The sequence below is a fragment of the Tauraco erythrolophus genome, chromosome 6, assembly GCF_009769465.1.
Source record: "Tauraco erythrolophus isolate bTauEry1 chromosome 6, bTauEry1.pri, whole genome shotgun sequence".
NCBI classification, from domain to species: Eukaryota; Metazoa; Chordata; class Aves; order Musophagiformes; family Musophagidae; genus Tauraco; species Tauraco erythrolophus.
The window spans coordinates 6,134,568-6,161,573 of NC_141470.1; the positions used below are offsets into that span (position 1 = coordinate 6,134,568).

The window sequence follows — 27,006 nt, forward strand, 5'->3', positions numbered from 1 at the left end:
TCCTGATCCATCACCCCCCTGTCCATCACCTCCCAGCCCATCGTGTCCCGGTCGCTTCCCATTACCGGGAAGGCAGAGCCAGGATCCCTGGGTGAGGGGGGGGCGATCCGCGGCCGACAGTGCCCTACGGGGACCCCCAGCCCCAGCGGGGCAGGGCTGGGGTACCCCGCGGGGCCGCCCCGAGTCCCCGGAACCCGCCGGGGGCTCAGCCGAGCCCCGGGCCCCCCCGCAGGCGGGGCGGGCGGGTCCCCGGTGCCCGGGGGCGGGACGCTGGGGGCGGCCCCCGGGCACGGCCCCCCTGGAGCAGCGGAGGCGGCGGCTGGAGGAGGAGGATGCCGTACCTGCTCATCAGCACGCAGATCCGCATGGTGAGTCCCCCCCGGGCCCCGAGGGAGCTGCCGGGGACGGGGAGGGACCGGACGGGACGGGGACGGACGGACGGACGGACGGGACGGGACCGATGCGCTCAGCCCCCGGCTGCAACGGGCACCGCTGCCTCCGGCTGCCGCGGACCGGGCTGCACCTGCCGCTGCGGGGGGGCGGAATGCGGGGCTCTGGGGGTGATGCCCCGCAGATTTGGGGGAGCCCCGAGCACGGCCACGCTGTGCACAACCACCCTCGCAGCGGGTGTCGGGTGCCCGTACCCCTGTGCCTCTCCCCCTAAAACCCTCCCCGGGTCTTGGAGCAGCCAGTAACGTAACTTGGGAAACTTGTGGGATCCCAGGAATGTCAAAGCAGCCGATCTCTGGCCACGCTGTCGGTTTTCCCTCTTCTCCAAACAGCCATTTCGTGGTGGGGAACGCAGCTGTGGCCACAGGGAAGGGCGTCACCGGCAGCGGGGCCGTGGCGCAGCAGCCGGAGGGGCATCGAGCGCGGCCCGTTAGCCTCATTTAAAGTCATAAAGGAAACGTTGCTTCCTGGTGCCGGCAGCGCCCGCAGCCCGCAGAGCCGTCGCTGCCGCTGGGATGGCAGGAGCAGGCGGCCGCGTACTTGTCCGGGGCGTTTTCCCAACGCAGAGGGGAACTGTTCGGCCAAAAGCCGAAACATGATGATGTGGGTTTGGGATAGGAAGGGGGTAATGGTGAAAAAAGCAACTCAACGAGCTGGCAGCAGCTGGGTGAAAGCTGCTGCCGCCGCCGTTGAGGACGTGCCGTTACGCGCGCACCGAGCGAGCGGTGAACGGAGAAGGAGGATGAGTCGGGACGGTGCGGCCCCAAAGCGTCTGTTGGCAGCAGCGGTATTCCGCACCGCACGAGTTGACCAAGAGATTATGGATCGAGATGCAGAAAGCACCTCGTGGTTGGGGTTCATGGCACTTTAGGGTAAGGCAGGCGACGGGGCGGAGGGGATGAGCATCGCTTTGCACGTTTCGCCTCCCCAGACTTTGGAAACTCTGCTGTTTAGCAGGAGAAAGCAAACATTTCCCACCTGAAACTTGGCGTGGAGCCACCGCTTGCGCGGCTCGCTGACGCATTCGATTAGTGGTGTAAGTGCCTCGAGTTGGGGTCTGATTGAGGATCCCCCGGGTTGTAGATGCTGCTGCTCCCGGGACCAAGCGCTCCACACCACGGCGTAACGATGGAACCTCCACCCGCAACCTCGGTCTGAGGCTCGGGGACCCTTGTCCTGTCCCTGGGCTTTGCTTCCTCCGAGGGGTGATGGAGAAAAGAGGGGTCAAAAAGGGCCTGAGTGGCACTTGAAATATTTCTGCGGTTATTTAGGGTTGAGCGGCCCTTGGTGTATTACGCAGCATTGATAATAGCGTGATGGAGGTTTGCCAGTGGGCAGGGGGCATCCTTTGGAAGAACATCACCTGCAAACCTTTCATAAGCAGCGTGGAGGAGATTTAAAAGGAAACAGTTGTTCCATCTGCTAAAATCCGTTAAACCCTGCTATTTCCAGGGAGAGCCTGGCGTGTGCAGGGGGAGGTTTCGGAGCACGGAGGCTCTTAGCACCCCCATCAGCACCGAGCAGGGAGGGGTGGGCTGCGGGTCCTGCCGCGGAGGTGGGTGCCACGTCTCTCCCGCTCACCAGCCCTCGGAGCTATGGACAGTGTTCATGGCTGCGTTTCCCGGCTCTTCCAGCCTCGGTGCCGCCGGGCAGAGGGGTGCTGCCCTCCCCAGCTCTGCCAGCCGTGGGTTGGGAGCGGGCGATCGTTGCTGAGGTCGCACTGGTGCTGTCGTTCCCTGCCGTGCCCTGAGACTTAGTTCTGGAAAACCTCCAGCCCAGGAAGCTCGCAAAACAAGACTTTTGGAGCGCTGTGCAGCAGTGTCCCTGTCCCCCCCATGTGACGGGTGGGAAGCCCACCCAGGGGCTCCGGTGCTGAGATGACTCATGTCTCTGGCTGCCTTCCCCCAGCTCCTCCAGTCTCCTGCCACTTCCAGGGGAGTGTGACCATCCCTCGTCACCCCATGGGGACTCATCTGCCTCCATCCCTCTGTGGCACGTCCTCACCCCCATCTTCTCACCCTTCCCAGTTAGTGGAGCCATTCCCAAAGCCGTCTTCTACCAGGAGAGGCAAACGCTCCCTAACTGGCCCGGGGATGCTCATTTCGTGGTAAAACACAGAGATTTGCTGGTTTTGCACCATGAGGCTGTGGGTGGCACCTCATCGCTGTCCTAAGGGCTTCCCAGCGGTGGATCCCAGAGGACTGGAGCCACCGTGAGCTCAGCCAGGAGGTGGCCCTCCAGGAGTTCCTCTCCTGGGACGGGCAGGCGGCTCAGGATAATTCCCTTCCCAGGAAAGCTCCTACTGGAGCTGTGCCAGGGAGGGGGGACCGTGCTGCCACCCATCACTCACCTGCTCCGCTGCCTTTCCCTGCAGGAGGTTGGCCCCACCATGGTGGGAGACGAGCATTCGGATCCCGGCCTGATGAGCTTCCTGGGCGCCACGAAGAGGAACATGCTGGGGAACCACTTGTAAGTCCTCCTCTGCAACGGTTCAGGCTGTCCCCTCTCCTTATCTCCCCAAGAAAATCTGGGATGTTTTCCCTGCTCATATCCACTGTGGCACCTTCCAGCTGCATGTTTAATCCCGGGACTCGTTTGATGCTGAAAGGGCACACACGTGTCCTTGCCCACGCCTGTTAATGCCCACCCAAGGAAGCGCTGCCTGATATTTCATTTGGTTCTTTCTTTTTTTCCTTGCTCTCACCCCATTTTTTAGCACCTGACCCACATCCCCCCTCTCCTTACCCCCAGGGATGCTCCTGGCTGGTACCCGACACCGGCCGTGGCTGAAGCAGCAGAGGCACGGCGAGCACTTCAACCTTTCTGCATAACTTTATCTGCCTTCAGCCCCCCCTTAGCGCTGATGGACAAACCTCCTATGTGTCCCTGTGCTTTCCAGCCCTGAGGTGCTCCGAAGCAGCGGGTGCCATCCCAGCCCTGCTCTGGCTGGGGCCTGTTTCGGTGCCCAGCCACCCGACACGCTTGCCCGCGCTCCGTCCCCTCCCAGCCCGCTCTCCAGCGCTGCTGGGGGGGTTTCTCCCTGTTACCCAGCGTCTGAGCCAGCCCCTCTCGACGGCTCCTGAAGCTTCTCCTTGGGCTGCTGAGCACCAGGGGTGGAGATGCTCCCCACCGTGTCCCCCCCCGACCCCAAGCCCTTAGCCCATATGTTCCCAAGCCGTGTTTATTTGATGTTTCTCCGTGTCCCCGTCTCCCTGCCCACGCCGCGTTTGACACCAGCCGTCATCAAAGTACAACTCGGAGACGTTACCACCATGTTCTTTACATCTCAGCCCACTTTCTTTTATTTTTTCCCCACTTGATATCTCACTTTTTTTTTTCTCTGGGGGAAAAAAAAGAACAACCCACAAAGCAAAACAAAACCCCAAATGCAAATCAAAAGAGCAGAGAGGAGCGGCTGGGTTTCTGCTCAAGCTTGCCCACTCGCGCCGTGGCGCAGAGGAGGAGTAGGAGAACCAGGAGTTAAACAGAAGGGGCCTCTCGTTCCCAGTGTGTTCTCAAACTTCCATCAGCGGAGCTGGGAAAACCCACCCGCTCGGTACCAGCCTGGCAAACAGTGAGGTTCAGCTCCTCAACTCCTGCTGCGCTGAAAACCTGAGCTGGGTGGGTGATTTTAAGGAAAGAGGAGATAAAAAAGATACACTGAAGACCCCCTGGTAAAGAGAAACCTTCCAAATGCAACCTCAGGGCACTGCCAGCTCCTGGCATCTGCAGCAGGGGGCTGACCGCAGACCCCTCCTGGCACTTGTCACCCTGCCGAACGGCTCCGGGTGGGTTTGCTGGGCTGAGCTGGCGCCGCTGCCATGCCCAAGCGGGTGGGTGGCATCGGCAGCAGCTGCAGCTTCGTGCTGCTGCGTGCCCAGCCGAGGCCGGGAGCAGGCAGGGAGTTACGCAAGGGGAGAAGGGAGACCCGAGGGGGGAGAAAAAGAGAAGGCTTCAAGAAGGAAGAAGTGCTGCTGGCTCCTGAGATGGGGGCAAGGATCCCTGGGATTCGTTACAAGGGTCCGAGTGCCACGCTTCGCTCATTTGGGAGAAGGGACCTGAGTTGTCCATGGGATCTCCCCGGGGGATTCCCCACTTTTTGAGCTCCCTGTGGCCTGGAGCGTTTTGAGCTCCCTCTTGCCCCACCTGCTTCTCACGATGGCTCATGTTCTGCCCGGGGTAACTCCGCTGTCTTCCCCGTTTGCACTTGAGCAACGCGGGGTGGAGAAAATAACCCGGCTGGAATGCGGCTGCTGACACCCCGCGAGCACGGCGGCACGCCAGCGCGGTCAGCCCCCGCCGCCTCTCTGCCAAAAATCCCGACCGGGGGTAAGAGCTCCCCTACTTGCACCACGGCCGAGCCGGATTTGCCATCCCCCGGACTGCCAGGCTCCCCCGGCACTGAGCCCAGCTATCGGGTGCTGCAGACCCTGCCCTTCCTGTACCACTGTGCCCCAGAACCTTGAACATGACCTTGGAGGGAGCCTGAAAGAAAAGGTCTAAGCAGTAGGTACCTGCTGGGGCACTCTAATTTACATAAAGCACTTAATTGCCGCTAATGAGGGAGGGCAGTGATCCTGTCGGGCAGCTCTGCGCTAGCTACTGCACATGGCACATCCTTAGGTTCAACGAGCCGCCGGCACGCGGGCACGCACCGTCTGATGTGCCGAGGCAGAACCTGGTATCCTCTGGGCTTTGGCAAAGGGGGAGCCAGGCTCTGCCCCAGCCCGCACGTTCCCGGGAGCCAGCGCAGGGCCGGGCATCAACAGCCTGAGCCTTGGCTGCTGCGGCAAAGGGGACTGTTCTGGGCAGCCGGGCGGGCATGCACGCTTGGGTGACTGCTGGGCACCGTCCCCTGCACCACCTGTAATCCCAATGGCCATCAGCACCGTTTGCTCCTAAACGAGAACCCGTGCCTCTCCCCCGCCACTCCATCCCAACTCAGACCAGTAGCACATGGAGATGGTGGGATATCTGAGACGCACGACGTGCAACTTTTCGTTTCGCTCAGCGCGGAGCTGTGCGGCAAGCCCCGGGCGACAGGGCTGTCCCTCTGCTTTTAGCTCAGCCACTTGGGTGTTTTAGGTCCCTACAAACAATCCCTGCCTCACCTCCTTCCTCTGCATAATGGGAATAATATTTACTGACTCCAACACGTGACTCTGAGGGGCATGTGGCAAGCCTCTTCGAGAAAGCACCAAGTTCAAAGACACTAATAATAATGCCTATTATCTTTACACCACATCTATAATTACAGCAAAGTATAGTCTGTCTTGAGAAACTGGGGAAAAAGCTTTCGGATCTGGGTGTTATTTCACGCTTTAAAAGCACTCACCGCTCCGTTAAGGTTCTGCAGTTCCAGCAACGCAACTTTGGAAACGCTTTTGGGTCTTTTTTTATTCTTATTAGTATGAAAATCAGGAGAGTCTTTGTTGAGGTGCCCAAACAAGATCACCAGTGATCCTGCAGCCCGTCATTATCAGCTTATCTGGCGCAGTGAGTCATCTCAGAGCTCGACTATTCCGAGGCTTATCCCATCTGCTGGAATAAACACTGCGGCCAGAAAGGCTGTGCCAAAGGAACAGAGAGGCTGCCAAATCCAGCACGGAAGGACACGCTTGTCATTTCAGCTCAGCTACTTCCCCACCTAATCGAGCTCATTTTGCGTCCGTATCGTGCTTCTGCTCCGCAATTCCCTCTTCTCCGTGGTGGGAGCAGTCCTGCAGCCCTCCGGTGTTCCGCAGAGGAGCTGGTGGAGGGCACGGGGACGGGCGGCTGCTGCGCCGAACGCACAGAGCTGGCAAAAACCAGAGGAAAAAGGCTGGAGAGATGCCCAGGGTCAGCGCCCGCTCTCCATCGCCGGGGCACAGAGCAGCCTGGGCCCCAGCTCACTCGGCAGCTCTGCTGAGGACTGATCACTTCTGGTTTTTCGAAGGCTCAATACGTGGCTGGAGGCAGCATTTTTTTCCAAGCCCAGGCTCTCCAAACCACCCAGTTCACAGACGTGCTCTGACATAGGCAGAACACTGGTTTTTCATGCCTTAGAGACACCTGCATCGTTCTTCCCTGCTTTGCAACGATTATCCTCTTTTTCCGCGAATTCTCTGCTGCAAATACTCGTGACCCCTCTCTGCTGCAGCTGCAGCCCAGTTAACCACAGAGAACAAGGCTTTGGACAACCAGTCCCTGAACCACCTTGCAATTTAGCCTTACCCTTCCATTTGGCCAGGCTTCCCTCCTCGGCGTGGTAGCTGTGGGTTTCAGCCTTCCCCATCGGGATAACCAAGGCGTCGCATCACGCGGACAGTATGCCAGATGTGGTCACTGCAGTGTCTTCTGGTGGTTTAGTAGTGAGACAGAGTCACTTCCACAAGGAAATTCTTGTCTCTTCCTTCTCCACCTCCTTTTATTTCTGCTCTTTCCTGCTTGCAGCTGGGAGTACTACGTGAACGACGCGCCGCGGATAGTCCTGGACAAGCTGGAGAGCTGTGGTTACCGGGTGGTGAGCATGACGGGCGTGGGCCAGACCCTGGTGTGGTGCCTCCACAAGGAATAGCGAGGAAGACTTCTGCCTTCCTCCTGGACAAGACCCTGCTGAGGATCATCTCACACAGGACCAAGAGCAAACTTCCCTCCTTGATTCCTTTCTGTCCCAGACTCCAGGCACTCGGGCACGGGGGGAGGAGCGGTGCAGAGGCAAAACTTGACCCAGTGCAAACTTGCCATCCCTGCCGTTTCACAAGACGGGGGGGAGGAAGGTATGCCCAGTGCAGACAAAACCACGCACAGAGAGCAGATGGCTCTATCTCTGCATCCATCCCAATGGCAGTCTGTCAAATTCCATCTTTTTACATTTTAATCATCTCCTATTTAGCACGCATTGGAGGAGGCTCAAATAACAGACTCGTGTGCCTGTTCCTCGGGCTGCCCCAGAGCGGTACGTGCTGAGATGTGAGTTCAGGGCATGCCTGCTCCCAGGCCATGGGGGGAGGGAGGGGAGGCCAAGCACGTATGGCATACTGTCTCATCCCTGAAACGTAAACGGGAACGGCTGAACCCACGCAGTGCTCTCAGAATCCCTTCGCTTGGCAGCAAGGCCACTTTCTCTCCCTCGTGGGGTTGTGGTTTGCAGCATCATCAGTCTTCATCTTCCCGAAATAGCCTTAGAGCAGCACAGAAAGGTCTTGTAAACATTTCAGGTACAAGCTCTGTAGTTGCAGTGCTGGATTGTTTGGGACTGTGTATCAATCCTGCTGTGGGGGTAACACCAATAAAACATTTCTCTAAAGAGACCAACGTCTTTCTGTGGGTTGTTTCAGACAGTTGTTGCCAAAGCCTTCTCCATCCACAGCTCCTGAACAAGCTTTCAGGAATTAAAAGAAGCTCCAAGGTTTGGCGTTCTGCTAGCACCTCTCACACCCTGTCCTCTGTGACTGGGCAGCTGCTCTGAGTACACAGACTAACAGGTTAATACACTTACTCTGAGGCTTATCCAGCCATTTTTCCCCCTGCTCTGGAGAGGGATAAGGGCTGCAGCCACCGAGAGTTCGTATTCCTACACCAGTTTTTAAAAAAGGAGGTTTATTGACTTAATTTAAGAAAGAGCTTTGGAAATGAAGAATAACGGGGTGGGGAGAATCCACACTCTCTCACGCTACGTGTGAGACTCCTCTGCGTCTTCCCGCTTGAGCTGTTCAATAAGCTGCTGCCTCTCTGCTGCTTGCCGCATCCTCATCATCACCAGGCTCTCGTAATCCCGTTCGGACACCACTGAAGCCTAAGGGCAGAAAACAAATGCAACCTGTCAAGGACAGCATATCCCCCAGTCCCTCTCCATAAACCACACTCGCAACAGGCTCGAGTCAGGAAGGTGTTCGTGGCAGAATGACCCCAGGAAATCAGGCAAGGTAAGAAAGCTGCCTGACCTACAGGCCAGAGCCTGCTGCACAAGAGTGTTCCTGGCGAGACCAGGAGCGGGAGAGACGGAGCTGGAATGACCCTCTTGCTGCTGGAGCATTCCCTGCTCACAACCAGGGTGGATGGGGAAGCTTGCTCTGCAAGTGCAACACTGGTGCACCAAGCCCAGCGTGTGCTTCGTCCGTTATAAAGGCTAACGCCACAAAAAATACAATCAAACCTTCCTGTGGTTTAGTCATGGAAGTGTCTGCAGAGAGAACACCACCAGGTACGTTCCCAAACCCGACATGAGAGCGTTCCAGTTCCCAAAAGCTCTTGGAGCCCTTCTGCTGTGTGTGGCAGCAACTGTCACGTCGACTAAGCGGTGATTGCAGACTGCCTAATACGCGTAGGCAGCAGATGACAGCTGCTATCGCAGAGCAAAGCGGTGGTTTTGGCACTCTGCTTTCAAAAGCCATTTAACATTAGTAGGTGGCCCTACTATTTCAGATGTATTCAAAGCACCGCAATGCTTGGAAACATCCATCTCATTTGCTTGATAGTTCAGGTAGGAATAAAAGCGTCTCGACAGAAGATGAATGAAAAAAAAAAATAATTCATGGTAATTTTTCTAGGAACTAGATTCAGTGGTGATTTAAGGACATCTTAAACACAAAGCAGAAGGGATGAAAAGGCAATAGAATAGCTAAACAAGATTCTGCATAAAAATGGGGCAAGGGCAAACCTGTTATCATGGGCCAGCAAAGCAGCTCCTCCAGCTGCAGTGTCTAGCTGTGAGGACAAACTAGAAGCCCACAATAAATGAGAAACTTGGACCAGGAAATTAAGAGACTAATGTGCCATAATTGGTAACTTAGGAGCTGCATAAATGAAATAACCTTTCAGGACCGCGCAGCACAGACTTTCCCGGTGTCTGAGAAAGCACCAGATGGTATCGGCCTTTGGTGGCAGAACCAGGCTTCTTCAAAGTTCCTGTCCACCAACCACAGATACTTACTGCCGTTGGCTTGGCTGAATGGAACAGCCTACCTGAGCCTCACGCAGGTGAATCACCCGTACGAACCTGAATCACCACCTCACACTCTGGATTTAAATCTAAAAACAGACAAGAGATTATTTCCGGCCCCGCTTGGGAGCCCTGCCGACACAAGGAGCCGTGAGAAGGGGCAGAAGGGAGAGCACCGAGGGAAGAGCCAGTCTGAGTCGAGACGGGCTCCAAGGCGACGTGCGCGCCGCGAGCTCTCGAGCGACGCGGGTGCCTCCGAGGGAGCCTGCCTCCTCCTCGGGCAGAGTGTGGGCTGATGCTCTGCCACTCCACACACCTACTTCCTGCAATCCTGGCAATTACCAGTAGTGTAAAACCCAGTTTCTGACGTGGCTGACTCAGCAAGGGCTTGGCTCAAAACAAACGCACACGCAAAAGGAACGGCAGCCTGGGAAGCAGCGACAGGCGGCACATGAAGAGAAGGAGGCACTGTGGATTTTTAGTGTTCCGGGTCCAACCTGGCTGAAATCGTCCCTGGACTCGTGCCTTCCAACGTCCCAGCACACTGGTGAACGTGGTGGTCCCAGTTCTCCGAGTGCTTCCGCAGTTTCCTCTGTTGGACTCGGGTGCTGCTCCGACACAGCGTAAGTCGATTTTGTGTTCTGTCTTCCTAACGTTTGTCTGTTACCTCTGCCTGTTGCTGCTCCTCAAATTTCCAGTTTGACTCTGTTTCTTTGGATTCCTTCAGCGTGACTGAGTCACCATCTCCCTTCCCAACCACCCACTGAGATTTTTCTACCGTGCCCTTCACCAGGAAGGTGGCTGGTTACCATGGTACCGAAGTGCCCTTCTGTTCTGGATGCTAGATTAAATCTGTTCTCATGGTGACTGTGTGCCTTCCCCATTCTCCACCAGCTTCCTTCTGCAGCACAGCTTTAACAAGCTCAGACACCGCCATTCCTTCTCCACTGAAGAAGGAGACTCCTTAATATCTGAGACAGGCCAATTGCTCCTTAACACAGGGACATGGTGTGAGGTTTGCATTTCCTGCAATACCGGCCTCTCTGTTTTCCTTCCAGCTACGGGAACAGGGAAGGAAGAGGTTGTTCCTGTTGTGTGGCTTGCTGCTGATCCTGCGACTTCAGTCCAACACCTGACTGTGAAGAGTCAGCAGCTTCCTTCTTCTCGCTGCCTTTCATCAGCATGGATACTTGGCGGAGAGGGTCCATTAAGTCCACGACGTTCTTCAGACGCTTCTCGCTCAGGAGACACAAAAAGCTGGGCAACCAGGTCATCATCTTGAATCAGAACAGCCACACTCTGGACACCGACGGGCAGTGCCAGAAGAGGGAATGCTTGAGGGATCTGAAGGACAAGTCTGATTACCTGTCATGTCAGAGCGAGCAAAACCTGGCCAAGGCACAAGCACCTCCCAAGCCTCCCCGGCTGTACCTGGACAGTTCTAGCTGCCCTAACATCATTGACCACACAGATTCACACTCTGACATCTCCTTTTCTGGTGCTACTCATCAATACCACAAAGCCACTCAAACTCAGTTCCACAAGGACCAGGCTACAGACTGCGGGACCTCAGAGACAGGTTCCCAGAATGGCACCACTCTTTCTGACCTGTCTGATCCCTTCCTGTCCTTCAAAGTGGATTTGGGGCTATCGCTTCTCGAGGATGTTCTGCAGACCCTCAGGAAACAGAATCCAAGAGATTACGCCATTTGAAGGTATTTATCATTTAACGTACCACATTTACTTACTGCTGCTGCCAGTTTCTGTGGCCCCAGCAGGAGGAAGGATACTGCAGCATTCCTGTTGTGTGTGGCCTGTTCTGTTGTTCTCGTCTCACTCGCCACAGACTGTCCTTGTCCTTGCCAAGGAGTCTTTCAGAGCAGAGCTCGCAGGCTCCGTGCTCAGATGAGAGCACTGTCTGCTGGAACTTCGTGGACGTGCTTCCATTCTCTAAACTGGGAATTTTCCCACTCTTGACTGTGCATCTCCTCCTTGTGGAAGAATGGCATTGTTTGGCAATAGACTTGTTATTTTGGGGACGTGGCCATGGAGCATGGACAGAAAGGGATATGGCATACATCATTTGTGGATAAGCAGGCAGCTTGCAAGGAGACAGCAGCCTTGCATCTCGAAGCCATAGCTATGGCAAGGGTCAAGAGACAGAAACTTGTGTTTCTTCTCCCACCATGTTTGGATGTGAAAAATCAAAGCTGTTAGTCCTTTTTTTTTTTTTCCTTTCCCCTTGTGGGTTTCTTTTCCCCTAACTCAAGTGCAGTTGGCACTCCCAGCCTGGAAACAGGTAAGCATCCATGTAGGCTTGTAATACAGAAACAGCAGTTTATTTATCCTACTAGCAGGAGAAGAAATCTCTCTAGATACTGCTGCTTGAAGCATGCACTGATCTATCAGCTGTACAGATATGGAAGAATAAATGTTATCTGTGACTGGAAGCGTCTTGTTGCCTCATTTCATTGGTAGCAAGCCAGAAAAAGTGCAGGCATCAAGAGCACAGGTCCCTTATCTGTAGTGACCAGGATCTAACCTCTCTGGCACTTCAGGTTTTCACGAGGGTGGGGAAGCAGTGTGGTTCTGCTTTTCTGGGCTGGGAGAAAGCTAGAGCTGCCGGTACTTTATCTTCCCCTGAGGAGAGCACACACAGTCCAGATCAAGACCCAGCACTGGAATGAACAGTTCTTCACCTCGTGAGCTGGACAGAGGGAAGGGCTCTGTCAGGCTGAGAACATTTTAGGCAGTATTCAGGGCAAACTATTAAAAGGACACTGCAGAAACCACTGGGCCACCAATTCTTACCTTTTTCATGGCTAGATTAGATACTAAGGGTCTTTTTAAAAAACAAACAAAAAATAAAACCTCCATGCATCTAGACAACCATAAGCCTTGGAAGCCAGCTACAGCAAAGCACACAGAGACATTCCAGAGAAGGCACAGACAGCTCTTAGCCTACTAGAGTCACATCAGGCTGCAAAGTCAGATAATTTAAAAGCAAACTCTATGAAACCTCAAAGGAGCTTAGAAAAGATGCAAGAGTGCCAGACAGAAGGCTTTTCTCAGCACTTTAATATGGCTGAACGGATGGCCCAAAATGAAGCAGGAGGCCTGGCAGGGAGATCCCACTACTAAAGGTCCAAGGAAGACCTTCCCAGAAGGGAGTGCTTCATGCTGTTAGAGTGGCAAAATATGCTCTTCACAGCATTGTAGGCTGTTGCGTGCTTTGAACCCTTCAGAGCTGCAGCAATCAAATAACCATTGCTCTGAAATAGCCTGGAGTCACACTGGCCAATCCACAGCTTTTGTAATTCAAGCACAACTCGCCTGCTTGGCTCCAGCAGCTCTCCAGGAACTGCTGGACAATGTGCACCCATTGCTGTAGAAGAAAACAAGTCAACCAAGATGGTGGAGGCCAAGTATCTTCATACTTACTGCCTCCTCACAGCACGACTTTCCAACTATCAGTCGGGAACTGCTTCCAAATCCCCCCCTGCTCTCGGTAACGTGGGGCTGTCCTGTATCTGAAGACTCTGGTGCACAGCTCCTGGCTGACCACCCCCGGCAGGGAGCAGACACAGCTCCGAAGCGGATGAGAAGCGAGTGCGTTGCCATGAGAACGCCGCAGGTCTTGGGCTGTTTTCCGAAGCAGAGCAGGGAAGGAGCTGGGAGCAACCGCGGGGGTGGATTCAGACAAAACCAGGAGCAACCCGGAGAGAGCACCAAATAGGAAGCGAGGGCAGTTCAAATCAGAAGGTTAGTGCAGCTGGAAAGCAAGAATGTGGACCCTGGCGGCTGGGCAGCCAGGCTGCGAATGAAAGGATGAGGCAGGGAGTAGGCTGAGGCAGTGGCAAAAGGCATCTGAAAGGGCTCGTTTTGCACAGTCCAGAGTTGAAGAGCTGGGGACAAGGAATAAGTCACCTGGAAGCAGTACAGCCAAGAGAAGCTATTATCCCATTACAGATTTTGGAAGCATCCTAGTGGAAGCAGCAGGAGGATTTGGGGAGGGTCTGGAGTAGGAACTAGGAAAAGCAGGAAGCAGAGCAGCTTGGAGATCTTAGGCTGGACAGCAGGACTGCAATGTAATCAAAGAAATTGCAGCTGCTTACATATAAAACCAGTAGAAAGGAGAGAGCAGCACCAGCAGTGCAACCGTTGGGAAGGGACGGAAGTCACTGGCCACAACTCCTCACCATTTTGAGAGTGAACATGGTGCTGATGGGCTGTGTTGGGCAGAAGTGAGTCACCACCACCACGAGCACCACTCGCTGCTTCGGCCCGCTCTCCCTTGCTGCCCCACCAAGCTAATCCCTCGCAGGAGGCAGACGCTGCAGTTCCACACTAGCAAGCTTTGGTCATGGAAACGAGCCAAGACAAACTCAGACAAAAGCCAGGGCTTTTGAACCCACAGAGGCAAGAATCCACCACCAAGCTCCAGCTGCACCAGCAAGCCCCTTAGGTATGAAGAGCCAGTTCTCATTCCCTACTAGCGAGAGATGCTCAAACTGGATTGGATTCTGCTTTTTTCCCCAATTTGCCTTCAAACACTCCGGCCAGCTCTGTGAATGTGCTGTGCCAGCAGGACTCTCGGGGCTTCTACGTTGTGCCCAGGGATCTGCCTGGCTCCTGGGTAATCGTCTTTGCCTGGGATTTCTGGGAAGCTGTGCTGCTCAGGCCCGGCTGTTCAGGCAAAGAACGTGCATGCCAAGTGAAAACAGACCACCCTAAACAAAACTAGGGTAACAATAAGGCATTCCGAGGTATAAACCCATCGACTGTAAATGAAGTAGCTAACAAAAAGCCAGGAGAGTGAACGTACCGAACAATCTCAGGAGCTGCTGAAATGTTTAGGTAGCAAACACGCACACAAGGCTGATGGAGACACAGACACACAGACTCAGGGCACCTGCAGAGCATGAGGCAGGCGTCCTCCCAGCCATTAGACCTTTTTGATCTCTACCCCACCGGGAAGGAGGAGAGGAGAGTAAGTGTCACATGAAGTTTGAACTGGAACTCAAATAAGCAAAGGATCTCAGGTCCCTTCACGCCTGCACAGCCAAGGATTTAGTAACCAGACCAGAAGACATGGAGGGCACGAGATGAATTCTGTGCTCTAGAGCAAAGTGTAACGTAACATGCTTCAGAAGAAGCGGATACATCTCCCACCCCAGAGGGTCTACAGGAGCTAGAGGTAACAGGGAGCCAACAATTTGCTGCAGCGTGGCCTCAGGTTGGTTTCTATGTTTTAACCACTAGATGCTGTTGCCTTCCCTGTGTTTTGCGACTGGAATACGTTTGTTGTTGAAGAGCAACAGCTTCAGAGGGATTATCTGGTGAAATAAACAGGGAGCAGCTAAGAGTTAACAGACACCTTGCACTCAGACTAACCACACTGGTAAAGAGGACCCAAACCAGACAATAAATTCTCTACAAGGATATGTAATTTGATATTGCTTTCTCTTCCCTCCTGCAGACCCTAAGAATATAGGTTTCCTTTTAGCACTGAAATGTTGTCCTGTTGTGAATGCAGTAACAAAGCCTCTCCAAAGAAACATTCCAGGGGACTCATTTCAACCAGTTGCTAGCCAGAAGATTCCCACAGTCTATCAGAAAAAATTCCAGAAGAATAGCATTAAAGGCTTTGGGCTGAGCAAGGAACATCCTTGTTTTTCACTTGGAAGAGAGAAAGTGAGATTGAGTGAAGACCTACTTTTCCAAATAGCCTGTGTTCTCAGTGTGCTGCTACTCAGGTAAAAGGTCCTCTAAAAAAGCCACTGCTTCAGCACAAAAAGGCTCATCAGAAAGCCAGGCCTTTCATGAAGAGCTTCTTGTCAGCTCTGCTGGGAATCAACGTTATCTTACCATAAATGCAAAGCACACTGTTAAATTTAAGTTGCTACAGAAACAGATTAAAATAACAGCAGCCCATGTCTCCTTACCTGTGAAGTTCTAGGCTGACTAGTGCTGTCAGAAAGTACAGTGCTGGGATTGTTCTGGGGCTGGCCCTCCAGCCAGGAAATCTTTAGAGGATTACTTATCAGGCCAACTTCATTCTTCACAGCCATCTCCTGACAATGAAAACATTCCTCCATCATCACCTGAATTTCAGACCCACTCCCTCACAGGTCACTAACAATCGTAAGGGTTCTTCCATCTCAGCCTGGCGTCAAGGCCAAGTAGGGCACAAACAAGGAAGATTTCACAGCTGCCCTACGTCAGAAGTGCCCTTTCAGTCCACATCTGCATCGAGCAGAGAACAAACACATCACTGCCAGTGCTTTTGATAAACAGGTCACAGACCATTTGGGGTTTTTTGATTATTTGGATATATAAGGGAGAGAGAAGAGGTGACAAGGAATAGAGACTCTTGTACAGCATTAAGTTTAAGTTGATGGAACTACTAATATTAAGGGTAACTAATGATTTCTGCTTCCACAGCCACAGGAATTATTATAACTCACAGCGAGTCAAGACGTTTTGATTTCTTTTAAACTGCAAACCCCTGATACAACCGCTAAAACTCCTTAAGCTCCTCTCCACAATTCACCTTCGGTGAGAGCTCAGTGCCTGCTTTCTGATGCAGTGTCTCTTTCTTCAGCCTTTCACAGGCACAGTCTGCTTGTTTATGTGCGTGACCTGCGCTGGGTTTGCGCCTCCAGCTTTGCCACTCCCTTCATGCATCTGTACCTTCAGACTCTCATTACCCTTCTCCACTGCCTTAATGACAAGGCAGCGTCTCCAGGCCATCAGCCTGCTAACTCTTCCCTTCTGCAACACCCCTTCTTGCCCACTCTCCACCACACACATCCGTGGTCTCCGCCAGACTTACAGCAGCCTTAACCGTAGCAAATTCCACGACTGCACTCCCCATCTTCCTACTTGAGATCAACAAATTGAGCACATCGCCATACTGTGAAGACAAAGAAAGAAAGAAAAGTTAATTACAGACCCAGAAGAGAAGTCAAGTTCATCTATGGAACGAACGTAAAGAAAAACATGTGTTTTCACAGACGTGAGGCTTGAGCCGTCACCCTTTCTGTCTTGCACGTTGCTTCCACTGATCCCAACCTGTCATAATTCCTGTCCCTCCAGGAAGCAATTCTGGGGAGGCACGGAGCTACACGCTTTGCTTCCAGCAAGCCCAGTGCGAGAGGGCTGCTCAGCTCAGAGTCAGAGCTACAAGAGATAGGGAAAATAAAGAACCACATGCTGGGATTAATCAGATCAAAGACTTGTCTATTCCTGGCTCTGAACTTCCCACAGCAGCTAATGTATAGCGCTTTAAGCGAAGGCAAAAGTGCACCATAACCACACAGCCAGTCTAACTTTCATACAGGACAGGACCCCTTCAGTGGGAAGAGCCTGCAGTCGCTCTGTTTCAGGAGTCCTGCTGGGAGTGAGACAGGGGTGCTGGCTGGGGAACACTTCACAGCTAACGGATCACGCTGCTCATCTCTGAAAACAGCATGAGTGAGAAAGCTGGACAACAGAAAAAACAGATGAGCCACCCTGCTTTATATCTAGCTTCCCAGAACTTACTATCCTTTCTCACACCACTGAGAGCAGGGGAAGATCAAGCAGTAGGAAAGAGTGTCAGACAGGACCTTTTGTAGGATCCGCAGCAGAACGTCTTTTGAGTATCCCCCCCTCGTCTCATCTTCTTTGCTGCATTTCCATTTCAGCTGGGAAATAAACACAACAAGTTAATTTTGCCCATTTGAACACATCTTGTCACATTCACTGCAGCTCCTGCCACCTGCACAATAACACAGTTTGCTATTTGCAGCTACACTCCCAGCATTGCCAAGACAGTGATTTCAACATCGGAATGTGCAAAGGGAACAAACTATTTGGGGAACGGGGAGAAACTGTGCTCACTGAAATAAGAAGGTAATACTTTGGAAGCGTACTAATGGCTACATCTGGGTACCAGGCAGATGTTTCCCCATGCCTAAAGCAGAGACAACTCAACTTCAGGCTCAAAAATCTGGATGAGACAGTAGAAAAAACGATGAGGGAGGATCGGTATTCCAAAGGCAGTGACAGGAGCTGTTCGCGGGCACGATACGCGTTAGATAAGGGGAACTTCACCTCTGTCCAACGGGACATGCCAGTTCAGCAGAGTTGGAGCACCCCTTCTGTTTTCCAAAGCTGCCCAACGTTCTATCAGTTTTCACCAAAACCCTGCTTTATAAGGATGTCTTACTTTGAGTTTGGGAGTTATTTTGCCTTCTGCTCCATCTCTTTCTGGCTTGCCTAGAGAGAGGAAAGGAAAAAAAGATGGAAAGGACATGAGTGAAAAATCCTCTGCTAAAGAGCATTTAGCACAAAATTCGCCCTGAGAATGTATGCATGGCAATAGCAAATACATCGGGATTTCCACGACCGTTTCAGCCCCAAAAGTCTTATGCAACACTATCACTAGGAACTGAATATTGGGTGTCGGCATTTTTCCCTTCTATGATGCCCAGTCTTGCCATGATCAAGGCTGGAAACCGCTAAGTAAAAAGACAAGCAGGAGATCTGTTAGATTCTGCGACATTTCTCCCTGCAAGAGGGTTGTGCTGGTGGGAACAAGTGCAGAAAAAATAAGGGGAGACAAAAAAAAGGGATAGGGCAGCCTAAGAGTTCAATCTGGCCCTGCCACTAAACACTTTATAATGATGTGGTCTCTTTGCAAGGATCTCGGTGGTTTACACAAAGGTCAACATCCTCCCTGACTCCTGGTATGTGACATTAAGAAAGGTGAGGGTGGGCTGAATGACTTCCACAGAGTCATACAGGAAAACCCTGGTGATCTCCAAAAATTTCTGCATCTGGACCTCTTATGTATTTTGCTGTTGTTGTTTGTTTTGTTGTTTTTTTTAAAAACTCATTAGATCAGTATTTTTCTTGTGAGAAAGCCACAGATCTTATACTACAGCCTCTGCCAGAATGAAAGGGGTAGGAAGCAAGAGACAATAAATCTTTCCATTGAACTGAAAACCTGAACAGCACTCTAGTCTTGAAAAGAACAACAGAACTTTCTGAAACATAAAACAGTATTTTAAGACCACACAGATTCAGAACATTAAAAAAGGCAAGAGATAGAGACGTGTGGATGGGAGTGAGGTTCAGGCACACCAAAGGATGAGGTTCTGGGATTCTGGAAAAAAATCTCATCTCCTCCTGTATGAAGGAGAGTAACTAGAGCTACTGAACAGCCCATGAGAATTAGAGACAACTTCAAACATGGTAATGACCTATTGTTGTATGGCAGCACAGAACACTGATGTTTTGAGTTCAGTGTGTTGCTCGTTTCCTGACAGATTTGCTGCTGGTCTTTACACCAACCTGGGATGACGACTGCGTACGCCCAAGGAACACGGGAGAATCGAGTTCCAGAAAGCAAAGCCTCAGCAACCACAGACTAAACAAAACTTTATTCTCCACTCTGAGTCTCTTTTGGGTGATAAGTAGTGAGAAATTTCAAGGGGACAGAGAAGCAGTAACCCAATGACAACTATTGCTTTTTGCGAACTTGAATCATTCCCTGTTTCGAGTCTGCAACACTCACTGCTTTCACTGTGACAGATGAGGACCTCAGGTTCCCTCCAGCGTAACTGTGAGGCTCCACATCAGACCCTCTAGATTCAATGCTTTAGAACATTTACTGAAAAGGAGCAGCATGCCACATATGAGAATGCAGCCCCACAGCAACACTAGTCTTCTGACATCCCCGAGACAGGTGTGAAGTGGGATCCTGTACATGGCAACGTGGCCAAGTCACAAGGCTGCACCTGTGTGGGAGCTCTGTCTACAGAAGAGGTGGGGTCCCAAGTGTGTGTAGTTTGGCTGTGGGCTCCAATCCCATCTCACCTTGGATGTGCTGCTCTCTTTCAAGCCGGATCTGTTCCTGAATGAGCCTCTGCTGCTCCTCAAGCTGACGGGAGCCTTCTTCACGCAGGCGTATTATCTACAGCAGAGGTAAGACAGCACGGACATCTGAGGGCACAGCTCTATGGTTGGTTCATGCCAGCTAAAGACTGCCAAGGAGAGCTTTTGTCTTATACCCATCTCCTGGGGCAATTCTCCTGCTAGTTCCCCTGGGAGAGCTCCAGCACTCATAAAATTGGACCCCTCATGTTCCTAGTGACAGTCTCCACCCGCCAACATAAAACCAACTAGCTGTTGTTATTGTCTGCTAAGCAAAAGGAAAAGGGCAGACAAAAAGTAAAATCCCAAGACTGACACATTTGCCAGACTGCTACAAGACCCCTTCTCCATGCCTCTCTTTCATAGAGCCCATTAACCCAAAAGGCTACACACAGATTTGCTGCATCTCATCACGTGGTTTTCACTACGATTGTGAAGACTTTCAGCAATTCTTCTCAAACAGAGAAACCTAAGAATTTATCATTACCTCTTGTTCTAATGACCTCGTTATCCTGATCTCCTCCTCTTCACTCTCATGGGTCTGAGCTTCTCGTTCTCTGGCTTCAAGATCTGCAGAGAAGGAAACAAAAGTTCTAACGATCCAAAGAGAATTTTCATTGCTGACGCTGTCGACCACAGACAGACGGGAAGATCACAAGCTTGGCTACGCCGACACCAATTTCAAAGTAGAGTCCCGATAGCTCTGCTACCTCTTCTCTGGCCAGGCACATCAAAGTATCAGCAGTCTTAACAGTGATGAAAACCCCTAATTCCTTCCCAGAACAGGACCATCCTCAGCTATGACTGTGGGAAATGACTCTGGATCATTTCCATACACAGTACTGTACTGGGCATGAAGAAAACGCAGCCATCACGAATGGACAGCGGATTAATCAGTGGTGAATTCCAGCAGTAGAGGAAATGCAAACACCCAGGTAACGAAGACTTCAAGCCAAGAGAAAGTGAAGATTTGATTTCATTACCAAGCTTTACTTTCTTTCGCTTCGCATCAAGTTTTTGTGTCCTTTCTTCTGCTTGCTTCTTAGCCCTTCTCGCTTTGTCGTACGCCGCCTGTCAAAGAACCGACACAGCAGCGTGAAACGACGTGCGGCACGAGAGAAAATGGAAAGCAGGGAACACAGGTGAGATCAGACACTGAAGCACTGTAAGCAGAGGTGAAGCACTTTCTGCTTCTTGCCAGCATCCCTCCTAAAAGTGTTGGAAGTTAACACAAACACCCTGAAAACACGAGGCAAGGGCCAGGGATCTCCAGATGGAGACTGACAGGGTGAGGAAGTCCAGGAATAACTGCAAAGTGTACTGGAGAGAAAGTCTGACCCCTCTTCAGAGGAGGGAAGAACATTTTGGTTTCCTGAACATGCTGAAAGTAGCTTTAGGGGCATAGGTTTGGTTTAGAGCAAAGTTTTACAATTAAAAAGGTCTATTTTATACGAAATATGTATTTACAAGACAGCTGTTTGACTCACATGAACGTATTAGATCAAAGAGCACCAGAACTCTTCAGCAGCAATAACACATCCACATTGGTTTAGCACTACAGAGACTGAAGCACTGGAGTAATCTGGGAATCTCACTGGCACCTGCTTAAACCAGTTGACAGTCTGTTCATCAACCTGCACAGAACCTTTCTGCAGTAGTAGGTAAAGCACAGACTGCCACAAATGCTCAAATATTACTTGCAGAATAGTTGTACAGGAAACACTGCTCTTGTTTTACAAACTAAAAAAGCTGCTATTTTTCCTTCCTGCATGGGAAGGGTTTGCTGAACGCTTTTTCCTTTCCAAAATGTAGAAGCCAGAAAGTCCTTGGATGCCAAAAGCTTAACCGCCCTTTGGAGGGGAGATTATGAGCGAGGCCAATGTTTGAAAAGGGGAGAGTTATTCTATATTTTTAAATCTTATCACCTGAAATTTTAACATGCCCTCTCTCCTGAGGTTATCTGGATAGAGTTACTTGCTCATTTTCATTTTGTTTTTATTCCTTCCCTTCACCTGGCAGCCCGCAAAGCTCTTGTGGCAAAAGGACAGAGACTGTGACTCTGATTCAGCTTTTCTGTTGACAAGTCCCTTGTGCCCCATGGACAGAAAGGCTTTGAGCCTCAGCAGTCACCTCTGGATATTATTTATTTGTCAGGCCTTGACTTTACAGGAACTGCAAATGCACCGTTGTCATGGGAATGTCACGTGTCCCTAAATCAGTGGCAGTTATCGTTCTGTGGGTTTTTTTTTTTTAATGGGATATGTCCCAGTTTAACAAATTATTAAAGCCAGTATCTCACCCTTGCACAAAAGGACAGAGCTACTCCCAGCACACCAAATCAGAAAAAGAATACTTGTCTAAGTTTTTATCTGGCACCTACTATTTGATCTCACGGAGAACTACAGGGAATAACAGATGAGACTTGGATTCAACGAGGCACAGCCGGAGGAGAGAGTGGGACAGATTGGAAGAGAGTTTCCAGTACTTTTCCATCATGCTTGCAGAGAGTAACACCACACAATCCCAACACCACCAAGGGACCGGCATCCTTACCCTTGCTGCTGCATCTGTTAGCACGGCTAAGGCCTGAGACAGCTGGTGGAAGACTTCCGCTGGGAATCAGAAGAAAAAATGGTAAGATGTAGAAAATCATGCAGAGGAACCAGAAGAGACAATCCCCTTGGAAGAGACCTGCAGAACACCAGAAAGAACCACAATCTTCCCAAAGCATTTGTGAGCCAACCAACAGCCAGGGCCACCTCAACTCAAAGGACAACATTTGTTACATAAACTTTAGTGTAAATTAAGAAACAAACCTGGGACCAATGAATTTTAACGGAAATCTTGAACACAGGAATGCAACACAACCCACCCACAGAAACGCATCGCTCGGCCCACATACCCTCCTACCAACAAATTCTGCCTTCCACATCGACAGCGATCCAGCCCCACATTCGAACTCGCCGTTTCCCATCACCATTGCTGACCCCCCCTCCTGGCACGTTACGCACACAGCCCGGGGCCTCTCCAAACACTTCAGACCACTTCTCAACCTTCTGCAGATGCCAAAGCCCTCAGCTTTCCTCTCACTGCTGCTGCTGCTGCTAACACCTCTTTTTTTTTCTGATGGAAAAACGTTCTCTGTACCACAGTCACGAGTTTTCAGTCTGTCAGACTGTAATAAACTGTCTCTGCAGGGACACGAGCCCAAGAGACCCATCTCCAACAGCTTCGTTCAGAGGCCCTGCAGAGAAACTGGCCCTGGTCAGAAACGGCTCCTTGGTCTTCTCTCAGGGCAGACGGCTCAGACAGGTCCAACAAATGACACTTGGCAAAGAGTCCAAGGTTGGCATCTGCCTGGCAATTAAGAGACCTGAGGAAAAGTACCCAAAGGTTGGTGCCCATGTGCGATGGAGACGTGTAAGCTTCCCTCATCAGCAGCGCTCAGCCCTTCCTCATGGGAGAGGTGCTCCAGTGCCTTCGGCACCCCTGTGGCCCTCTGTTGGACTTTCTCCAGAATCTCCACATCTCTCTTGTACCAGGGAGCCCAGCATCACTTGCAAAACGGGGCATTTTTTTTTGCCCTGAAGGCTGGGGCTTGTGGTCCCCTAAAGCTCTGCCATGCCACCAGTGTCACGGTGACGCCCAGGACAACGGTCCCCTTGTGGACTGTTGTCACGGCAGAGCCGCAGGACCACACTGCTGTCCTCGAGCGCGGCAGACTGTTGCCTGCAGGAGGGGGGACACAGGACTCCCATCCCGTGGGCCCCCTGCCCAACGAGGAGAGGATCCAACACACAGAGACACCGGCAGGACCCGGGACGCTGGTCCCGACCTGCTGCATCCTCACCCTTGTGCTGTCCTTGCTGAGAGGCCGGGAGCTTCTCCTGCCTTCCCGACCCCTGCCTGCACGCTCTGCCGCTTCCTGCAGGTTGCATCTCCAGGTTGTCTCTCTCGTTTCTCGACGAGATGGCGTCGGAGGAAGACTTGGCAGAACCGAGCACCTCCTCCGCTGCTGCCAGAGCCAGCCAGGAAGAGGAGGTCCTGGTCGCGCTGGCAGCTGCCTCTGAGAAGCCAAAGTGCCCGATCTGCCCGAACAACGTTACCGACGAAGCCTGCGTGAGCTGGTGCAGGCACGCTTTCTGTTTTCCCTGCATAAAGAAGTGGGCTCGCAGACGAGCCGTGTGCCCCACCTGCCAGGGGGCTTTTCAGCACATCTTCCACAAGCTGGGACCCCAGGAATACGAGGTGCACAACATCAGGCACTGCGACAACAGAGGAAGACCTCGACGCTGCACTGCACAACAGCGTTGGCCGCGTTCCTCAGGGTCCGGGGTCGCAGCGAGGGGCCAATGGATGTTCCCGTGGAGGCACCACGAACACTGCAGCACACCCAGGGCTACCACTCCTGAAGAAGAAGCAGGAGTCAGCAGCGGAGCAGGGCTTGCCCGTGATGAGGGCCAAGCTCCAAGACCCGAGCAGGACATCCCGGCATCCTCAGGGAGGAGCGAGCAGCGCCGGCGGGCAGGCTGGGATTCCTCCAGGCAACGGCGCGCAACAAGGAGCCGGTCCCGGCTCAGGTCCCGCAGCACTGGGCGCCAAGCTCAGCGTGACCAGCAGAGGAGGAGGGATCGGGACGAGGGACGAGCTCTACACCCCAAACCAGCCGTCCCACCTTCCTCCAGAGGAAGAGCGCGCCATCAGCGGGGCGGCCGCGGTTCCTCCAGGCAACGGCGTGCAGTGAGGAGCCGATCGCGGCGCAGGTCCCGCAGCCGTGCCGGACGCAGGGCCTCGTAGCCCACCTGGGCTCAACTTCCCTCAAAACTTGCCTGAAAACTGAAGTTTTTAGTCTGTCAGACTGCAGCCTACCAAAATGGACAACGCGAGATACAGAACAACGGGTTTTTCTGAGGTGTCCTGACCAACAGCATCCTTCCAGTTACCACTGCTGGTAGCTACACAACTTACAAACAGAGTAGCTGCAGAAGCCAGACCTTGCTAAGAGTGTAGCTACTCTCAGTGCCAGTCAGCGCCTTGTCTCTAACAGCCAAAAACGGGCACTGCCCATAACCAACACAATTGACAACCTTTGCTCTTGGCGTTTCGACTGTCAGAGGTATTTATTAAATAGCGACCAGCCAGTGGGCACTGGGACAGCACGGCCAAACCTCTGGGATCACATACCACAAGGAAAGACTTTGAGAGGTGCAAATTGAACCTCGGTACCGACTTAACGCTGATGTCTCTAAAGCCAACACGTTCCTCAAAAACCAGAGAGCTCTAACAGCGACGAAAATAACTCTTAGCCCTGCGTGTGGATACTTCACATGATGTGTACCTGGGCATTCCCTTAATTACTGCACAGACAGAGTGGGGCAGAGCTGCTTCCCGGCGTCTGCACATGTGAAAAGAAACAGGAAGAGTCGTTCGTGCCTGCACAGCCCCATCTTACCTGCTCCGGGGTGGTCCGGGTTCTTGTCTGGGTGACACGTCAGGGCCTTCTGCCGGTACGCGGTCTTAACCTGCGAGAGCCAGAGTTGGGATTCACTGCTTGGTGCTGTTCACTCTGTGCTGAGAAAGGCAACTCGGAGGAAAAAAAAAAAACAACAAAACACAAAACAACCACCCACCCACACTGCAGAAACAAAAAATTACTAGTCAGGAGGTTTCTTTTGTTGCTGGTTTTGCTTAGCGTAAACCACACCTCCCTAGCAGGAGCAGGAGGCTGTGATGGAACCAGCACTCATTTGCATGTCCAGATATCCCCCAGGCTGGACAGACAACAGAGACCGTTTCTGCGGTGCCGACAGCTCCCTCAGCCCCTCGCCCCAAATGTAAACCAGTGGTTGTGAGAGCCAGAGACCTCCGAAAAGCTCCGTGTTCAACCCCAGTGCAGCCCCCTGCCCTTTGGATCACGCTGTACCGCGAGGAGGAGCGTTTTGGCCCAGGACACCGAGCATCCCAGGACACCGAGCATCCCAGGACACCGAGCATCCCAGGACACCGAGCACTGATGCTCACTCCCCAGCCACAGCCTGAGTGAGTCGGAGCTTTCCAAAGCCACGAGTTGCCCTTCCAGGTGTTGCACGGTGTTACGGCCGGCAAACCTCAGGGTCAAAGCCAAGCCTGGCTCACCGGGGCACTTTTCCAGCCAGCGGGATACCGTGCTCTTTGCAGCTGTAACTTTGGGACAGAGAAAGTGCCATTCCCTGGGCAACAACCGAGTTTGGCAAGGTGAGGAACTCTTGACCAAACACTGTTTAACCGCTTCCACACTGCCAAGAAAGACTGACAACGTTCTGAGCTAAGTCACTTGGAACAATCCGAGTTCCCTTTGTCAGGGAAACATCTACCTGTGGGAATGGGACAGGGACACGGACAGGGAAAGGAGCTGCTCTGTTTCACTGCCAAGCAATCCTCTGCGAAAATGAGTGGAATAAGTGATAGCCCGGCACCACCTCGTGGACAAAGCTCCTGGAAATGTGCAACTGAAGCCTCACAGGCCTAATCCCAGCTCCGGCATAAGCAAGACTCCAGTTGAGAGAGAAGTTAAGTCTCCTCCTCATCAGTCACAACCAGTACGACGACCGTTCCGTGTGGACAGGTCACATTTAACAGCCTTCCTCCCTTTGCTCCGTCTCTTCTGGCCGTGCTGCTCCGCAGACAAGGGCTCCGTGCGTTGCCTCAAGTGTTTTACGTCAAGGACGAGCGCTCCAAATCACACTTGGCCGCTTCCGAGTTGCGCCTTAACATCCCATTTGTCACTCGCCCACCCTTTTCCCCAGGGACTCGCTCAGCAGCGGAGCGGACACCACCTCAAGTCCTCCACCTCATTCAATCCCGTGCGTTACACGTGCCCCGTTCCCCTGTTTTGTGCTTCCTACACGCGGAATTTCCACGCGCCCCCAGTTAACCTCAACTTTTTAACTTTTTAACTGCAGCTGCCAAATTTTACCCTGTTGGACCGCTACTGCTCTTCGCCGCTACACAAAAAAACAAGAAACAACAAAGAGAAAGCCGAGGGGGATAAAAATAAAACCAAATTCTTCCTTTTGAGTTTAATTCCGTTCGGAATAGCATTCCTCAGAGCCTTTCTGCCCCCCAAACCGTCCCCTTCCCGGCTCGGCTGCCCACATCTTGTGTTTACTGCCGACCGACCAGTTAAACCGAAGGAATGACACGGGCACGCGTCATTCCAAACTCCCAAATTATCCAGGCGACTCACGGGAACCTGCGGGACCCGGACCCACCGCCGGGACCGGCCTTTGGGCAAACCCGGAGGAGCTTCGCTCCCGCGGGCACGGAGACCGAGACAGACCGTGCGGCTCCCGCCGACCGTCCCGGCTCCCGCAAAGCCGCGCTGCCCCCCCGGGCTGCCGAGGGCAAAGCGGGGCAGCGGCGGCGTGTGAAAGCCGCGCTCCGAGCGAGCGCCCGGCCCCGGCCCCGCGGGACGGGAGGGCGGGCGGAGGGGGCCCCGCTCCGCGCCTCCCCCGGCCCCGGGGCGGCCCGCGGCCCTCACCTCCTTCTCCGACGCCGTCTCGCCGATCCCCAGCAGAGCGTACAGGTCCCGCTGCAGCACGTCCGGCCCGACCGCCATCTCGACGCCGCCCGCCGGGAAGCGTTCGCCGGGAGCTGTAGTTCGGCGCCGCCACGGACTACAGCTCCCAGCGGCCACTGCGCCGTGTCCCTCCGCCCCGGGACGGCGGCGGCGG

At 52.9% G+C, this 27,006-nt stretch overlaps 3 protein-coding genes across 4 annotated transcripts; 2 read left to right on the plus strand and 1 right to left on the minus strand.

Annotated features, from left to right (window-relative positions):
• The first annotated feature begins 327 nt into the window (after nucleotides 1–327).
• Nucleotides 328–7,846, plus strand: GCHFR (GTP cyclohydrolase I feedback regulator). The gene is made up of 3 exons (XM_086613459.1): nucleotides 328–368; nucleotides 2,825–2,919; nucleotides 6,883–7,846. Exons 1-3 carry the CDS (start codon nucleotides 333–335, stop codon nucleotides 7,004–7,006), a joined length of 255 nt encoding a protein of 84 aa, XP_086469585.1. The 5' UTR covers nucleotides 328–332; the 3' UTR covers nucleotides 7,007–7,846.
• DNAJC17 (DnaJ heat shock protein family (Hsp40) member C17) lies at nucleotides 7,840–26,902 on the minus strand. 2 transcript variants are annotated; one of them, XM_086613457.1, is made up of 11 exons: nucleotides 26,814–26,902; nucleotides 24,747–24,816; nucleotides 21,848–21,906; nucleotides 20,278–20,365; nucleotides 19,782–19,864; nucleotides 19,238–19,334; nucleotides 17,586–17,635; nucleotides 16,984–17,061; nucleotides 16,209–16,289; nucleotides 15,319–15,447; nucleotides 7,840–8,227 (listed from the first exon to the last, which is right to left on the minus strand). In XM_086613457.1, exons 1-11 carry the CDS (start codon nucleotides 26,889–26,891, stop codon nucleotides 8,105–8,107), a joined length of 936 nt encoding a protein of 311 aa, XP_086469583.1. In that variant the 5' UTR covers nucleotides 26,892–26,902; the 3' UTR covers nucleotides 7,840–8,104. The 2 variants fall into 2 exon arrangements, with proteins under 2 accessions (XP_086469583.1, XP_086469584.1); XM_086613458.1 differs by lacking the exon at nucleotides 20,278–20,365 and having other exon boundaries at nucleotides 21,848–21,985.
• C6H15orf62 (chromosome 6 C15orf62 homolog) lies at nucleotides 10,481–11,086 on the plus strand. The gene has a single exon (XM_009991074.2). It carries the CDS (start codon nucleotides 10,556–10,558, stop codon nucleotides 11,084–11,086), a length of 531 nt encoding a protein of 176 aa, XP_009989376.1. The 5' UTR covers nucleotides 10,481–10,555.
• Nucleotides 26,903–27,006: the final 104 nt, after the last annotated feature.

What these genes read in the sequence shown, in the direction of transcription:
- DNAJC17 (XM_086613457.1), bottom strand. Translation starts at nt 26,891, where the DNA reads ATGGCGGTCGGGCCGGACGTGCTGCAGCGGGACCTGTACGCTCTGCTG. An exon ending in GCGAAAGAAAGTAAAGCTTG is followed by an intron (nt 19,865 to 20,277) that starts GTAATGAAATCA and finishes CCTTCTCTGCAG; the next exon opens with ATCTTGAAGCCAGAGAACGA. An exon ending in GTCAGCCTAGAACTTCACAG is followed by an intron (nt 8,228 to 15,318) that starts GTAAGGAGACAT and finishes TTCTGCCCTTAG; the next exon opens with GCTTCAGTGGTGTCCGAACG.
- GCHFR (XM_086613459.1), top strand. Translation starts at nt 333, where the DNA reads ATGCCGTACCTGCTCATCAGCACGCAGATCCGCATG. An exon ending in TCAGCACGCAGATCCGCATG is followed by an intron (nt 369 to 2,824) that starts GTGAGTCCCCCC and finishes CTTTCCCTGCAG; the next exon opens with GAGGTTGGCCCCACCATGGT. An exon ending in AACATGCTGGGGAACCACTT is followed by an intron (nt 2,920 to 6,882) that starts GTAAGTCCTCCT and finishes TCCTGCTTGCAG; the next exon opens with CTGGGAGTACTACGTGAACG.
- C6H15orf62 (XM_009991074.2), top strand. Translation starts at nt 10,556, where the DNA reads ATGGATACTTGGCGGAGAGGGTCCATTAAGTCCACGACGTTCTTCAGA.